The 16,033-nt window shown below is 34.6% G+C and overlaps 1 protein-coding gene across 3 annotated transcripts; it reads left to right on the top strand.

The window, feature by feature from the left end:
- Positions 1 to 2,045: 2,045 nt before the first annotated feature.
- LOC116021303 (phosphatidylinositol 4-kinase beta 1-like) lies at positions 2,046 to 15,003 on the top strand. 3 transcript variants are annotated; one of them, XM_031261930.1, is made up of 17 exons: positions 2,046 to 2,224; positions 2,499 to 4,161; positions 5,331 to 5,519; positions 5,617 to 5,665; positions 6,351 to 6,483; positions 6,617 to 7,067; positions 8,131 to 8,208; positions 8,294 to 8,416; positions 10,075 to 10,144; positions 10,520 to 10,617; positions 10,754 to 10,858; positions 12,462 to 12,515; positions 12,755 to 12,898; positions 12,990 to 13,043; positions 13,149 to 13,223; positions 13,940 to 14,023; positions 14,108 to 15,003. In XM_031261930.1, exons 2-17 carry the CDS (start codon positions 2,578 to 2,580, stop codon positions 14,207 to 14,209), a joined length of 3,393 nt encoding a protein of 1,130 aa, XP_031117790.1. In that variant the 5' UTR covers positions 2,046 to 2,224; positions 2,499 to 2,577; the 3' UTR covers positions 14,210 to 15,003. The 3 variants fall into 3 exon arrangements, with proteins under 3 accessions (XP_031117790.1, XP_031117791.1, XP_031117789.1); XM_031261931.1 differs by having other exon boundaries at positions 2,046 to 2,260; XM_031261929.1 differs by having other exon boundaries at positions 2,046 to 2,336.
- The last annotated feature ends 1,030 nt before the right edge of the window (positions 15,004 to 16,033 follow it).

Here is a 16,033-nt window from a genome sequence, read left to right as displayed (position 1 = left end):
TTTTTTTTTTTTTTTTTTTTTTTTTATTTTATTTTATTTTTATTTTTATTTTTATTTTACACATACATGGCAGTTTTTGAAGTGTCGTTTAAGTGAGTGACGTGGTAAATAAATACTTTCTACGGCAGACCTTCGTTTCCATGGTTAGGAGACGAAGCCGTCTGGAGCCGATTCGTATCCGGACAGTTGTTATTATTTTATTTTGTATTTTTAATTTTAATTTTAATTTTAATTTTAATTTTAATTTTACTTTTAATTAATTATTTATTTAAAATTATTTTAAAATCGATAACTGCCACGTCATCATACGTTCAGGTAAACAAGTCATTTTGGGTTAAATTGCATGAGTTTACGTTTTTCAAAGACCCAATTGTTTTTTTCCTTTTTTTAGTTCACTGGCCTAATTGTAGTTTTGTGTAATAGTTAAGTGGCCTATTTGACCCATGTTCTTTTAATAGTTTGTGATGGTATGATACAAGCCACCCCTTGCATTTTGGCTTAGCGAGTTTCATTTGTTTTCTTCTCACCTCTATAACTTATCCAAGTCAAACATATCCATCAAAAGGACAGTTTTGTATCTTTGCACATTGGTGCATTTATTTTTGGGGTACAGTCGTAGTATGCTAGATTCCTACGAGATGACTTCACCCTCTTATTTTTCGCTCATAAATATAGGATAACTTAGACTCTATCTTTTAGCTTTTAAAATTTTTATCTTTTACATCCTTACAATTCTTATGCCTTTTCAAAGGTGAATGAGTATTCACAAATGTTCACCAATAAAGAAAACTCCCTTCTTACCTTGTATCATACCAAAAAATTGAATTTCGAATCATACCATCTTACAAACCACAAGTCATTATTGTGCATATTTCCCATAAAAGGTACAAACCAAGGTCCATAGATCAAATTTTTAATTGCACACTAGCAAGCAATAAATATGTAATGAGGGCTTTAGGTGCAAGTGTGCAAATGTGGCTCTAAACAAGTTTCACAATGAGTATAAGAGGTTTATTTCCAATAAATTTGGTGCAAGAAATTTTGTCAATAACCAGTCCAAGATCATAGTCAAATTAATGATGAAAACAATAAAACATTGTATTACACATGTATGCAACTACTTCATCGAATCAATAGAAAATGTGATCTCATGAAATTAGTGCTCACAACAAGGTGTATACATCTCTTTCCACACTTTAGAATGAAATATCATCTTTGTGGTCAAGCGGCATAGCTGTGACCCTCCCAAGTGAAAGGTTATAGGTTTGATCCCTAGTGGGGGCGTTGGCTCTATGAACAGATACTACATGCACTTATACTCACACTATTAGCAATTACAACTTGTCTAGGCTGAACCACAATGACAAGGCTAGTGGACACACCCGATTGACAAACTCGCGTGATCTCATGACCAACTGAATAATAGTCCGATTGACAAACTCGCGTGATCTTCATGACTAACTGAATAATAGTCGTGCCAGAGGGCAACAAGGCCCTCGCGTGATCTTTATGACCAACTGATCAACTGAATAATAACAAGGTCCCAGAGCACCAATTTCTTATTTGTGCACATGTGAACACTGCATATGATTTCGATGGGAAGGCAACCATTTTTATTTTCACATAGATAGTTATAGCAGTCGATTGTTATAAAATATATTTATGTCTTCAACTAGTCATTTAAATACTATTAGTTAAATTTAACAACTAATTTTATTAAATATTTCTTTACAAACCGTTAATACTAGCAGCTTATCAAATCATTTAATAGCTAATTGCTAAACAAGACCAATATAACCCAAGAAGGACACTATTGATTAAAATCTTATATCATTTGATGCAAAATTAAATAAAAGACTTAACGCCCTAAATATTTTAAATTAAACATATGGCATAATAATAATAAAAAAACAATATATAAGTTGTTTTTTTCTCAAAAAAAGAATACAAAAAAAAAAAAAAATTCAAATTTGAAGATTTGAGTGCATCTTTCCGTCAATCACGTACCTCTCTCAGTCTTCACTACATGTGACGAAACCCCAGTGTTACCCAGCGCAAGTTAGCACCTGCATATTTTTCTTATGCGCGTCGAATCTTATAATACGCCTCCGATCAGCCCACCTCTCTTGCCTTTAGCAGACGACCAGTCCGTCAGAAGAGTACGACGTCGTACCAGCCTGCCTTGACGTATACTCTCGCCTTCTTCATTCGTTTCGCCGATCCGGTACTTCGATCTCTCATTTCCACCTAAAAATTCAAGGTTTATCTGCTGCCGAATCACCATTTTTCCCGAGAGAATCATCTCACAGAAAATCCTGATTACAGAGATTTATCAAGTTGCCTTCTATTCTGTCTACTGTTTTCGTTGCAATTCTATTGATTTAGTGTGTTGAGGGGTTTCTCAGTGTTGGAAACTTGCTAGGGTTTCATTTTTTAAAAATTTTAAATATTTTTTTGCTGAAATTGTTACTTTACTTGTATGTGCATGTGCATTTCAGAGGGAGGAAGTTGTGATTGAGACTTGAGAGGAATCTAGTATTAGGTTTAGGGTTTTGTGAAGAGGATGGTGGTGTGACAATGGCGAGGCTATTGGGTTTGACGCGAGGAGAGACAGCTGAGCCTCGGGAGATTACTCGGACGATTCCTACTAGTGAGAGCATCGGGGAGAGCGGGTGGCTCATCCGCTTCTTTGATTCCGCATTCTTCTGTGAGTGGATCGCTGTGAGCTACCTCTACAAGCATGACCACGCCGGTGTTCGGGATTATCTCTGCAACAGGATGTACACGCTGCCGCTCTCAGGCATTGAGAGCTACATGTTCCAGATTTGCTACATGATGGTGCATAAGCCCAGCCCCTCACTGGACAAGTTTGTGATCGACATGTGCACCAAGTCGCTTAAGATTGCGCTGAAAGTGCACTGGTTCTTGATGGCGGAGTTGGAGGACATAGATGATAATGAGGGGATCAGTAGGATTCAGGAAAAGTGCCAGATTGCTGCTACTTTGATGGGGGAGTGGCCACCCTTGATAAAGCCTCAAAATTCCACGTCAAGCCCCATGGGGAAGAACCAGATGCTTAATAAATTACTGTCTTCCAAGCAGAGGCTGTTATCATTGACTTCTTCTCCGCCAGCAGTACAGCGATCGATGTCATTTTCACCCAATTCAGTAAGCCTTTCACAGCAGGATGACAATGGTGGAAGTAAAATATCAACTCCAGAGGAGAACAAGATATTCAAGAAGCTGATCCCAGGTCCGAAAGTACGAGATGCATTGCTCTTTAGGAAATCAGCAGAAAAGGAAGATGACAGCGCAGATAAGGATAGTTTTTTCAAGAGGCTTTTGAGGGATAGTAGGGATGAGGACAGTAGGAAAGCATCAGTAGATAGAGATGATGAGGAATCTGAGAAGGACAGTTTTTTTAAGAGGCTACTAAGAGATAGTCGGGATGAGGATGGTAAGAAATTGACAGGCAAAGATGAAGATGATTCAGAGAAGGATGGTTTTTTTAAGAGACTTTTGAGTAGCAGTAGAGATGAAGATGCTAGAAAATCTGTGGAGAAGGATGAAGAGGAGTCTGAAAAGGATGGCTTCTTTCGGAGGCTTTTGAGTAGTAGTAAGGATGATGAGGAGGAGGTTACCACAAGCTCTGATGGATTCTTTAAACGTATATTTCGTGATAGCAAAAATGATGTGGATGACAAAGCAAGTTCAAAATCTGTTGAAGATGATGAAAATGAAGGGTTTTTCCGGAAAATTTTTAAGGAGAGATCTGAGGACAAGAAGGATGGAAGTGAGAAAAATGAATATGTGGAAAAAGCAAAGAAGTTTTCTGAAGATGATGATAAAGATGGTTTCTTCAAAAAGTTTTTTAAGGAGAAATTTGAGGACAAGAAAGAGGGGACTGACAAGATTTATGAGGATGGAAGGGACGACCATGTGAATGGTGAGGAGGAAGAGCCTTCTGATTTTTCATTGTTCCGACGTTTGTTTCGCGTGCATCCTGAGGATTCCAAAGTTTCAACAGCTAATGAAAACAATATCAGTGGAAATTTGCATGAGAGCAGTCCTGGAACTGAGAATTTTTTTCGTAAGCTGTTTAAAGATCGTGACCGATCAGTAGAAGACTCGGAGCTTTTTGGATCAAAAAGGAACAAAGAGGTAGGTAAAATTTTCTATCTTGAAAAATTCCATATGCAGTTTCTACTGTTCCTTTGTGTTCATAGATGAAATACTTTGTTCAAAGAATAAGAAATAACGAAATAAAAATAATTAAAATCAGGGTGGCCGGTGGGATAATGTCCTTTGTTGTGCATTGTTAAAGGTTTTAGGGTTTAGGCTTTATCTAAGGTGGGGATGATTGAGAAAGGAAATGAAATTTTAAAATCAAGAGAAGCAGTAAGTATGTAACATGGGTTTGTTCTCATTAATCACGTGCATTGGTATTGTTCATCTATGGTGTGTATTTTTATTATTATTACCTTGATAATTAGATCTTTGATTAGCAACAGTAAGTTGTTTGATGAAGAATGTGTCATTTAGTTCTATACTTCAGGAAGGACATTTTGGTAAATCTTCTATTTCCTATTATGGCTATGTTTGGCAAACCTAGCTGAAAAGGTAGCTGAAAGCTGAAAAGCTATAAGCTAGAAGCTGAAAAGCTATAAGCTAGAAGCTGAAAATTGAAGAGCTGTTAAGCTAGTTGATATGCTTAAAAGTGTTTGGTAAAATTAGCTTTTTGATAAGCTGATAAATGTAAAAAGATTAGCTTTTTGATAAGCTGATAAATGTAAAAAGACAAGGACATCTTCATAAAATTTAAATAGGTTTGTTGACATATTAAAATTTAACATTTGAAATGAAACTATTAGCATAATCATGATCTAGCATCCCAAATATCCTTGTCTATCTGGATATCCTTTATCCACTAAATAATATCTTCCTAAAAAATATAACACTAGCTTTTATAAGGAATTAAATTATATGATTTTTATTTGAGTTAAAGTAATAGGAATATGATACATTGTGGAAGAGGATGAATAAAAATATAGGAGAAAAGAAAAGGCCAAAAGGGTTTTAATTGGGAGGGTAAAGGATGTCATTTATTTAAAATAATAAGGATAAAGATGGAAAAAAAGTTAGGAAGCTACTAGCTTATTTTAGGAACATTACCAAACAGAGCTTATAGCTTATTAGTAGCTTAAAATAAGTTATAAATTGCTAAATAAGCTCTGCCAAACAGAGCCTATATGTTTACACATGAGCTATTGGTCGATAAATAGTAAAATGGTAACTTATCATATCATTGTGACTCCTTTTCCATTTGGCAGAAACGTCCTGGCTCACCAAAGCAGCATGATAAGCCAACTTCTAAACCTCCACTTCCAAATAATGGTGTGTCACAAATCAGGAAAGGGGCATACCATGAATCCCTTGAATTTGTGCAATCATTATGTGATACTTCTTATGGTTTGGTAGATGTTTTTCCCATTGAAGATCGTAAAAGTGCTCTATGTGAGGTAGTTCCACCTGCTTTGTTGAAATTTCCTTTAGTATGCAACTATGTATTTTCATGAACAGTATCACTTACCAAACTTGTTGCCTTTGTAATTCTAGTCACTTGGTGAGATCAATGCACATGTAGCTACTGCTCAAAATAGTGGAGGTATTAATTCTTCTGATTGGTCTAAAATCTTTGATTTATTTATCAAATAGCTCCAAAGTATTTGTCTTTCTTATTCAGGATATACTGCTGCTTTAATTATGTTATCTCTTAGTTTCTTAAACTTCTATATGTTGTTTAAATTTGAATGGGGGAAAATGGATCAAAATTTAAGTGGACTATTTTCCTCGAGTTGTATTTCTTTTTTACTTTTCCCCCCCTACACTATAGGGGTTTTTATTTACTCTGTATTTATTATTTATTTTATTTATGATTTATGATGAATGGTTTGGACGTTTGGTGTGTGGTAGTCATGACCTTATCCATTGACTGTTGCGGGGTTCAGAATGTAAAATAGCCTATCTGAACACTGAAAACAATGTTGTGTATCAAAGACACTGCATAATTTGGGTGCCTTGTGCAAGGGTCTGTTCTTTAGATTATTATTATTATTATTATTATTATTATTATTATTATTATTATTATCATCATCATCATCATCATCATGTTGAAATTGAACTTACCTAGTTATATTCTGTGGCACCTGAGAAGTCATCTGGAATTTGCTTGTTACTGAATTTTTCTCATTGTTTTATGGTTTCCTTGTTTTCTACTGTCATTTATATACTTACCATTTGCAACTTTCTGTTTTATTCTCTCATTCTAGTTTTCTTTGATTATGTCGCAGGCGTGTGTTTCCCAATGGGAAAGGGAATGTATCGTGTTGTTCATATACCTGAAGATGAAGCTGTTCTCCTGAATTCTAGGGAAAAAGCTCCCTATTTGATCTGTGTTGAAGTATTGAAGTGTGAAACACCTAGGTAAGCAGTTGAAACACCATTAACCATTTGAAGGAAGCATGGACATTGATATTTTAATTATGTTAATAGGTTCCATTTGCGTGCATTCCAATTTTGACCTATATTTTCTTTATTTTTGTTGTGTAACAAGCAGTTTGAAAGATGCTCCAAACATGCAAAAGCTTTCAAAGGGAGGGATCCCCCTGGCAAATGGAGATGTTTTCTTACAAAAGCCACCTCCTTGGGCTTGTCCTGTGTGGAATGGACAGGATATGTATCACAGTGGTTATGATAGTAGGATGTCAAGATCTACTTCCCAAGCAATTGACCAAGCAATGACTCAGTTCAGGGAGGCTAAAGTAAAATTTGTTCGCGTTAATCTTTCTTTGGAGATGCAATCAGACTGTATGACTGATTTTTATAAGCAAAACAAAGAGATTGGACCATATGCCTCAAAGTCAATGGATGACTGTGGTTTGGAATGGGTGAGGGTCACTTTGACATCAGAGCCTGGAGTTAGTATGGATGATATAGTGGATCAGGAACCACCCCGTCGGAAGGAGCATCGCCGTGTTCCAAGTACTGTAGCTATTGAGGAAGTTAAGGTAACCTTCTGACCTGCTTTTCTTGCATTTGTCTGGACTTCTCCCCTCCCTCTCTAATATATATATATATATATAAAGAAAAAATCAGTCATGTATTTACATGTGCTTTATTCTATTCAATGTTGATAATGAAGCTCTTCCTTAAACTAATTTGTTAGGTCTTATTATAGAACTGTGTTTGGTGAATTGGTGTGCATTTGGCACTGCATAAGTATTTGGCTTCTTTTAACTAGAATTTACATTTGTATATATAAATTCATAATGTGTATTTGAATTGTGCCTTAAACAAGTCATAATTGCTTTTTCACATCTTCATTGTTGGTTTTCATAACTTGATTTCTCTTGGAGTTTTTACAATCCTGCTAGTTGTAACTTGTAAATAGTTGAGCCTATATGTAATGATTGTTGTAAACTTGTAATACTCAAGTGAGATTATAACTGCAAGTGTTAGGGTCCTCTTGCTTACTAGTAATTCTATTTCATGACTACTGGTTACTGCGTTAGGAGGTGAAGACTGTTGTGCATGAATTGCATTTTCTGTGAGGGCCTCCTAGTATTTCTGTATAACTCTATATTTGTAATACGGAGTAGAAGATATTATGGGACTGATTTCTTGGTAGAAGTTGATGCCTAACTGCATGTGAGATCAAGTAGTGAGTGAACTATGCTTTTGTTATTATGTTATGCCATTAGGGGCCCATTGGCTTTCTGAAATGGGAAATGTTGATAACAAGCTAGAATAGTAGAAGCTTTTTCTCTGAGTGCAATATCTTTGATTTTTTGGTATTCAAATGCTATGTTCTGCTTTTATTGGTAGACAATTTCCCTTGTGTTTTAATGAGCTTACTCTTGGGCGTAGTTGCTGCTTTATATATAAAATTAAGCCTGAGATATTTATTTTTCTGCTCCTTATTTATTAAACTCTTTTTCAATCTTTTTTATTTTTATTTTTTATACTTTAGATATTTCTCTCTGAAGGATATGTAGCCTTTTAGTGCTCACAAATTTGAACATATGTAACTTGCTTCCATGTGATGAACTTTGAGCATATTTTCTATTACAGGCAGCTGCATTAAAAGGAGAAGCACCTCCTGGACTCCCTCTGAAAGGAGCTGGTCAGGATTCTGATGCACAGCCAAAGGTAAAGACTTGCTGAGTATTTGTCTTTTATAAAGGTGAATAGAATAGATTCAAGTTTTGTATGTAATGAGGTGACCTAAAAACAGGTTCCTAATGGTGGTCTTCCCAACGCATGTGATGCACTATCTGGTGAACTTTGGGAGGTAAAGAAGGAGAGAATACGTAAAGCCTCTGTATATGGGAAACTACCTGGCTGGGACTTGCGATCTGTAAGTTTAAAATGTTATAAGCTCATATGTTTTGTTTACCCTGGGATGCTGGTGTGTGTGTGTGTGAATTTTGAAAGTATTAATTTACTAAAAACAAGGGTTCTGCCTTTCTCTTGGAGTCAATATAGCTTCATACCATCACCTCTTCTCCACCCTCTGCCAAAAGGTTTTAAAACAAATGGTGGAAGAATAAAATTGCTAAGAAAGTCCAACCTTACAATTGTTGCTCACTTGTTCTAATTATTTTCAGACCTATTGACAAAATGATGTACCATAAAGTAGTCTGTTTGCTTTATTACTTTCATTGGTTAAAGATTCTGTTTTGGATGGAGGAAACAATTAGGCTTTATGTTGACTCAATAGGTTAGTAAAAACTGTATACTGCATGCTTGGAAACTTATATAGAAACGCAACTAGTAATGTGGTGGCAAAATGTATTGTTTATACAATATGACCTAGATTTGACCATCGACTATTTTTCTTTAAGTTTTGGTGTCTTGGTTTTTCGGCCTTGCCACGTCTTTAATATGATAATTGTTAATGTGGTGCTGTCTAATCGGTGGGCAGTGTAACATATTTACCGGAACGACTAAGTGTTTCATGCATCAGATATAGAACCTTAGACATCTACTTTGTTTTTTCTTAGTTTTTGTCACCTCTTGGGCTAGGTTTTAAGGCTTTGCAGCACTTTGATACAATTATGGTTAATGCAGTGCTGTCTTATTTATGGGTAGCCTCCTATGTATTTACCTGAATTGCATAGTGTTTAACGCACCAGATATAGGGAGTCTTTCTAGGTGCCAGGTCTCAAACTTCGTTATGCATCTGATTTAGTGCTTCAGAGAATGTGGACATAATTGTGGTAGTGAGGGAATAGTGGGATACAATGATTTTTCTAAGAGCCATAAGCTTCCAAGAGACATTAATAGGGAATTGAAGTCTTACAGAAAATGAAGTTCTCTAAGTTGGGGAAGTACTAGATACACTTTGTAGAAGATGGCTCAGATACTTTGTTACAAGCAATAGTACCTCTGGCAGGATTCTTTGGGGGACAATAGATGGAGGATGGTGGTGCCAATTCTGATACGAGATACAAGAGAGCTAGAAGTTTGCATTTAATCAGCAATACCTGGTATTAGAAAGAATTTATTGTTATCATTCTTGGTTTATTATAATAATAGTTCGTAGTTTATTATAGAAATCTTGTGCTCCCTGATTTCTGAAGGAAATTCATGAGAACATAAGACATTCAGAACCCACTTGTCCATTGTGAAGGACTTAAGGAGATGGAACATAGTTCTAATGACAGGTCTTCTGGATTTATGGTGGACTACTTAAGCTTTGTGCTTTTAGATTTTGACAACTTTCACCGTTTTCCTTGGATTTTTCCCTTTTTCTTTTTGGGTTTTGGGGTGGTGGGTAGTTAGCCATTTTCTCCTTTTCTTCTGAAGAGGTTTGGTCTTATGCCCCTGTTCATACTTTTTTCGGGGAATTCCTGGTATATGTTGCCTCTTTAATTTTTCTTTACTCCTAAAGGAATTGCTTGATTGCATCACTTTATTTACTCATTTCCTTAGTTTTTCTGGTTATTAAATCAGTATGCCCTATCTATTGCATCTAGCAGGTAACATTTTTTCCCCATTTTTTATTTGACATAGGTCATTGTAAAGAGCGGTGATGACTGTAGACAGGAGCATCTTGCTGTTCAACTTATTTCCCACTTTTATGGTAGGCATCTGAATGAGCTCGTTGCGTTTTTCTTTTTAGTGATCTTTACTTTTCATTAGGCTTTCATTATCACCTACCTTTGTTATTTATTTGATTGTCTGGTGAATTTATGTATCTATTAAGGTTATTACATTGTTAAAAGTATTAGTTTAATTAGTTAAAGCCTTCTTATTTTGTACTTTAAGAGAAGGCTTAAGAATTTTTCTTCTGTCATATTTTCCTTTATCTGTTCGTTTCTTTCACATTTTACTTTAATTTGTTACCTAGTATTAAAAGGTTGATCTGGTATGAATTCACATTTTTATCTTCCATTCATACTTCATTAGAAGACTGTTGATCATTGTTTTACATATTTTTAAAAATTACAAATGTCAGATATATTCCAGGAAGCTGGTCTTCCTCTCTGGTTGCGCCCATATGAAGTCCTTGTTACATCATCTTACACAGCACTAATTGAAACTATACCAGATACGGTAACTAGTATTATTATTACTATTATTATTATTATTATTATTATTATTATTATTATTATTATTATTATTACACTTAAAATGCTTTTAGTATATGTTCTGTATATTACTCGTTGATGTCATTTTAACTGTTTTCCAGGCCTCAATTCATTCTATAAAAAATAGGTTTTCTAATATAACAAGTCTACGAGATTTTTTTGTTGCCAAGTATCAAGAAAATTCTCCAACTTTTAAGCTTGCCCAGGTAATGGCTCTTAAGTTGCAATTGATAACTGCTTTTAACATTTGCTTATGCTTGATTAGATTCTTTATCAATGTACATGTTTATGCTCTCCTATAACGTCATTGGTCAACAGTGTGGTAAAATTTGCTTTCCCCTAAACAGGAATGTAATATTCTCACCAAATATATTTTTAAATGTTACTTGAATGAGAATAGAAGTAATTAATACTTAATCAAAGAGTACAACATCAGCATTACTGTGATAGAACTCTTGCTAATTCCAGATTTGCTTCTGCTGGAACGTATTTATAATTTGAGAAAACTACCACTTCTTTGTAGGTTCGCGCACACCCACACACACCCACACATTGATGTATTGCTAAAACCAATTCACCAAAAAGAAATATTTCTAAAACCAAAAGAAATAGAGGTCACCCACCAACAGCTCATTGCCTTTTATTCTATTATTTCAATGTGATTTTTTAAAAAAATATACGCCCATACTAAATTCATTTCTCCTTCTTTTGGAAAGATGTCAGAGTATCTGTGTAAACACTTTTCTTTTGTATCTAAACTATAGTTATGTATCTTATTTTGAGTGAATATTATTCAAGAACAACCTCAATAGTCAAATATAGAATTTTATTATGCACTGGGCAACATAGAAGATGCCACCCATAACAAGTACAAGAAGCTGAGAGAATCAGCATTGAAGTTTAGATGCTAGGTTCTGTTGCTCTTTAAGTACATGGGACAACTGGATTGATAAGAAAATTACTAACCTCCTTCAAATTATCACCCTTAAAGATTGCCTTCTTTTTCACATCTGCATGGTACTTCGTTTTCATTAAACATGCATTGTTGCATTCCACTTACCAGTCTTGTAATATAATTTTGAGACTCCACTAGCTATGAGTTCTCAATATTAAAGGATCTTGGAAATGGTTTGGTTTCAAAAATAACAATTGACTCCATATTAAAGAAGGAATCAAGGAAAGCTGAGTGTGTCAAGATCCAAAAATATAAGAGTTTGCATCTTAGAAACAATAATAGACTAGGAATAGGTCTATTGACCATTTTACAAGATTGTGAAATGGTTTAGGGGAATCAGAATCATAATTGGAATCAAATAATTGGTAAATGTAATGGGTTTAAGTAGAAGAAGTCTCTTTGTTTGGTAGAAAATAGGAATTGGAATCAAAATAATTAATTAATTAATAAATAAAAATATATAATACACACATATACACATACATATATCATATATGTGTATATATATATATATTAAAGTTCCATATTGAATGCATGGACAGTGACCTTTTTTTTTTCCTTCATTTTTGATTCCATTTTTCAAAAGTAGGGGAAGAGAAGGGTAATGCGTTTTATGGTAATGGGTATCAAATCTGATAGTAGGATACAGAAGTCCCCAACCAAAACGCCACTTTAGTTATTATTTTAAGGTGGTTTGAGTGAAAACTTTAAGCTTTACAAAATTCTGTACTGTATGGTAGTACTTTATTTCTCCATGCCAGAAGGCAGAGAATTTTATTGAAAGAAGGCAGGGACACTGGATTCCTAATTCTAAATTGAACCTTTCCATTTCTGCATTGCAATTTCTTGTGCAGAGAAACTTCGTCGAAAGCATGGCTGGATATTCTCTGGTTTGCTACCTTCTACAGGTAGAATCACATCACTTTTTCTCTCTCAAGTATATGTAACTGAATCAGTTCTTTCTTCAATTGGATGTAATAAGTGAATAAATATATCTTGTTCAAGTACTGGTTATATCTCAAGGCTGCTTTTATCAATTTGATTTGATGTGGATGGAGAGCTTGTTTGCAAAATTATTTGTGTTTGAATACGCCATGAGTTAAATAGGTGTTGCATTATTCGTCACTGATCTCGTTATTTCCTTTAGGTAAAAGATAGGCATAATGGGAATCTCCTGTTGGATGAAGAAGGTCATATCATACACATTGATTTTGGCTTTATGCTGTCCAATTCACCTGGAGGTGTAAATTTTGAGAGTGCTCCATTTAAGCTAACTCGTGAACTTCTAGAGGTGTGGCATTATTTTGTAGATTTGGAGTTTTTGTATGATATTGTGATATACTATCCCCAATACCTCATGAATTATTTCATGAATGCGCCAGGTCATGGATTCTGATGCTGAGGGAGTTCCAAGCGAATTCTTTGACTATTTCAAGGTAATTTTTTTCTTCAAATGTTTTTCTATGATATGAAACTTAATAATTTCCCTTGTCAGTTAACTATATTCGTTGTCGTGTGTATTTTTTGACATGTGTCTTCAGGTTCTATGTATCCAAGGTTTCTTGACATGTCGTAAGCATGCTGAACGCATCATTCTTCTTGTTGAGATGTTGCAGGTAATACTAAGAGATTCCTTTTACACATTCTGTTATAAATATTTTGAAATGTGATATCATTTTATAATGTAAGTCTTTGGAGCCCATGTACAGAAAAAGTTTTGTTCACTTTCTGATGGATGTATCAAGACAAAGGCTTTCATTTAATAGATCAGGGGAACTTGTTAAGTACCTCATATCAGGACTAATGTTTTCATTTGATGAACTGATCTTTATTAGGGAAATTTGATAGAGAAGGGTATTGGCAACCTGGGCTAAACATATTTCAGATTGAGTGATAGACAAGGGTATAATTGGCAGTTTGCATTTTTTTGGATTATACATAAAGGGGTGTGGGGGAAGGAATTGATTCTGGCGGACCAATATAGTTTGTGTGATTAAGTGCTCTTATCTCCCTGTTGGCAAGGACTTTCTTGTCGATTAAAATTTTGAGTGGCATGGACGTTGGTCATTTCATCATTTACCATAATAACGTGAATGTAACTGAATTTAACTTCACCTTAGTCCAACAAAAATCAAACATAAGAAATACTTGCATAATTTATAGAGTAGATAATTCCTACAAAACAAAAATACTTCATGGGGGAAAGGTTAATATTATGTATAGATTCATCTTTGAGCTACACTCAAGCTTAGCTCTCATGTGTTGCTGAGCCTCGACAAGATGAGTTATTTGTTGTTTTTCTGATGTTATTACTCTGCTGGTTTTATGTTAGGATTCTGGTTTCCCTTGTTTCAAGGGTGGTCCAAGAACAATACAGAACTTGAGGAAAAGATTTCATCTTAGTTTAACAGAAGAGGTTAGGTTTGATTCCTACATATCATGCATTAATTGATCATCCCTTGTCCTTTCTGCTCACAATAGATTATATTGGTGTCTCCAGCAATGTGTGTCCTTGGTGCTTTCTTTGATTAGTAGTAGCTTGGATGCATGGAGGACTCGACAGTACGATTATTACCAGAGAGTGTTAAATGGGATATTATGAGGTGAAACTTGAGAATAGGTGTGTTTTGGTTTTGCTGATTGTGAAACCCAGAAAGAGGCTATCAGCTTGTTTCCTCCTCCATGTTTTGGGGATTTGCAGTAGGGAAAGAATTCTCAATGCTGTGATTCTCAGTGATTTGGTTGCTGACGAGCTTTTGGAATTTTGTAATTGTATTGGTAAAAATCACGCATGGAGCATAGCCATAGCCATGTAGGGGAAGCACTTTGCACTCCACATCGGGAACACTTCATTTTGTTTTCTGCGTTGCTTCTTTTCCCATCATTGTGCAGAAGGATGAGAGAAATTCCAAAGGAAGGAGGATCTTTACTTCCAATTTATAAGGATTCAATTCATTGCACCCAGATTTGGGGGTGATACTGTACAGAGTGAACTGAAATGGAGACAAGACAGCTGTCGGGATTGAGTTACGAATTTGCTATAGTTTTGTGGCATGGTGAAGACCTAAGTTTGTACATTTTCTTTATCCCTGAGTTTTGGGGGGTATGCTATTTTTCTGTGTTATAAAAGCAGCGGCATAGGAATACAGCTTGTAATCTTGGTTCTCAATTCCTGTGGTCCTCGAGCGGAGTTCTCTTTGATGTGCTTCTGACAAGCAGAGACTTATATTGTGTATAATATTCTTTTTTTTGGGCTACATTTTGGTGTTGTTCAATGAATAGTATACCACTTTGTGTGTAGTGTAATTGAAACATGAAAGTTGGCCACTTCCATAGTGTTCATTCACTTTAATGGTTCGAAATTGTGAATTATATAATTTTGTTGTTGTTGTTGTATTGATTAACATGCAAAACATTAATGGTCTTTGTTGGTGAGGTGCTCGCAGACGTTGAGACAAATACGTAGTCTAGATGTATATGTGTGAGTGTTGGGCATAATGCGATCTTCTATTGAATTTATGATAAATGATAAACGAAAATTAGTACGGAGTAATTAAGTAGTTTGGTACTATAAAGTACACTGTAGTATTTATTAAATTAAAAAGTTATAAAATTAGCATTAATTTGAGTTATGTTTTTAAATTCTTTTCCCTTTTAACATTGTCCTTTAATTTTCACTAAAAAAATTATGTCATTTAATTATTTGTAAATTTGTAAATTAACTAATGTCATAACAAGTTAATTCAATATATTATATAATAAAAAGTATATTATTAAATATAAAATAAAATTTTTATATAATTAAATATTAAGAGATAAATTTAAATTTGTTAAAAGTTAGCACTCTTTAGCTCAATCTTCTCGAACAATTCTACTGTAATTGTATATCAAGAACAATGAGGAGAGAGACAAGTAAATGGAATACAAATTGGTAAATGCAATAACTAATTATTACTCTATATTTCTAAAGACCTTGTAGTCTAGTGTCACCCAATTTAAACTCCTACATGGAAGAGAATGGTATCGAGCTTCAGTGTAGGCGACTTTTGACTCTTTGTGCTTCAGTAGGTTGAGAAAGCTTTTTTTCTAACACAGCAATTTTTGTTAGTCATGGTCTACCTTGCATTGTATAGACCCTGGTCCAAAAAAATAAATATAATTTCTAGATTTTGTATATGTAGTTAAAATATTTTGTATATGCAGATTGCAGTTGACAATTTTTATATCAGTACCTATTATATTATGTGTGAAAAATTATTAAGTTATTTGTTTCCGTGCAAAGTAAGTATAAAATATATAAAAGGAAGATACAAAATTTTTGTATTATGATTAAGATGATATAACAAAACAATTGGCAACTTGGGAGATAAGCTTCGCCAGCTGGCCCAGCTCAGTCAAGTCAAGCCTCCACTAAAACCCTTGTATC

The sequence above is a fragment of the Ipomoea triloba genome, chromosome 5 (genome assembly GCF_003576645.1).
Source record: "Ipomoea triloba cultivar NCNSP0323 chromosome 5, ASM357664v1".
NCBI classification, from domain to species: Eukaryota; Viridiplantae; Streptophyta; class Magnoliopsida; order Solanales; family Convolvulaceae; genus Ipomoea; species Ipomoea triloba.
Note: the sequence above shows the minus strand (reverse complement) of the source record. Positions and strands in the feature narration are given on the sequence as shown.

Bases quoted from the DNA above. Each gene is read 5' to 3' on its own strand.
- LOC116021303 (XM_031261930.1), top strand. From the start codon at position 2,578: ATGGCGAGGCTATTGGGTTTGACGCGAGGAGAGACAGCTGAGCCTCGG. The intron at 5,520-5,616 runs GTAGTTCCACCT...TTGTAATTCTAG, and splicing joins GTAAAAGTGCTCTATGTGAG to TCACTTGGTGAGATCAATGC. The intron at 7,068-8,130 runs GTAACCTTCTGA...TTTCTATTACAG, and splicing joins TAGCTATTGAGGAAGTTAAG to GCAGCTGCATTAAAAGGAGA.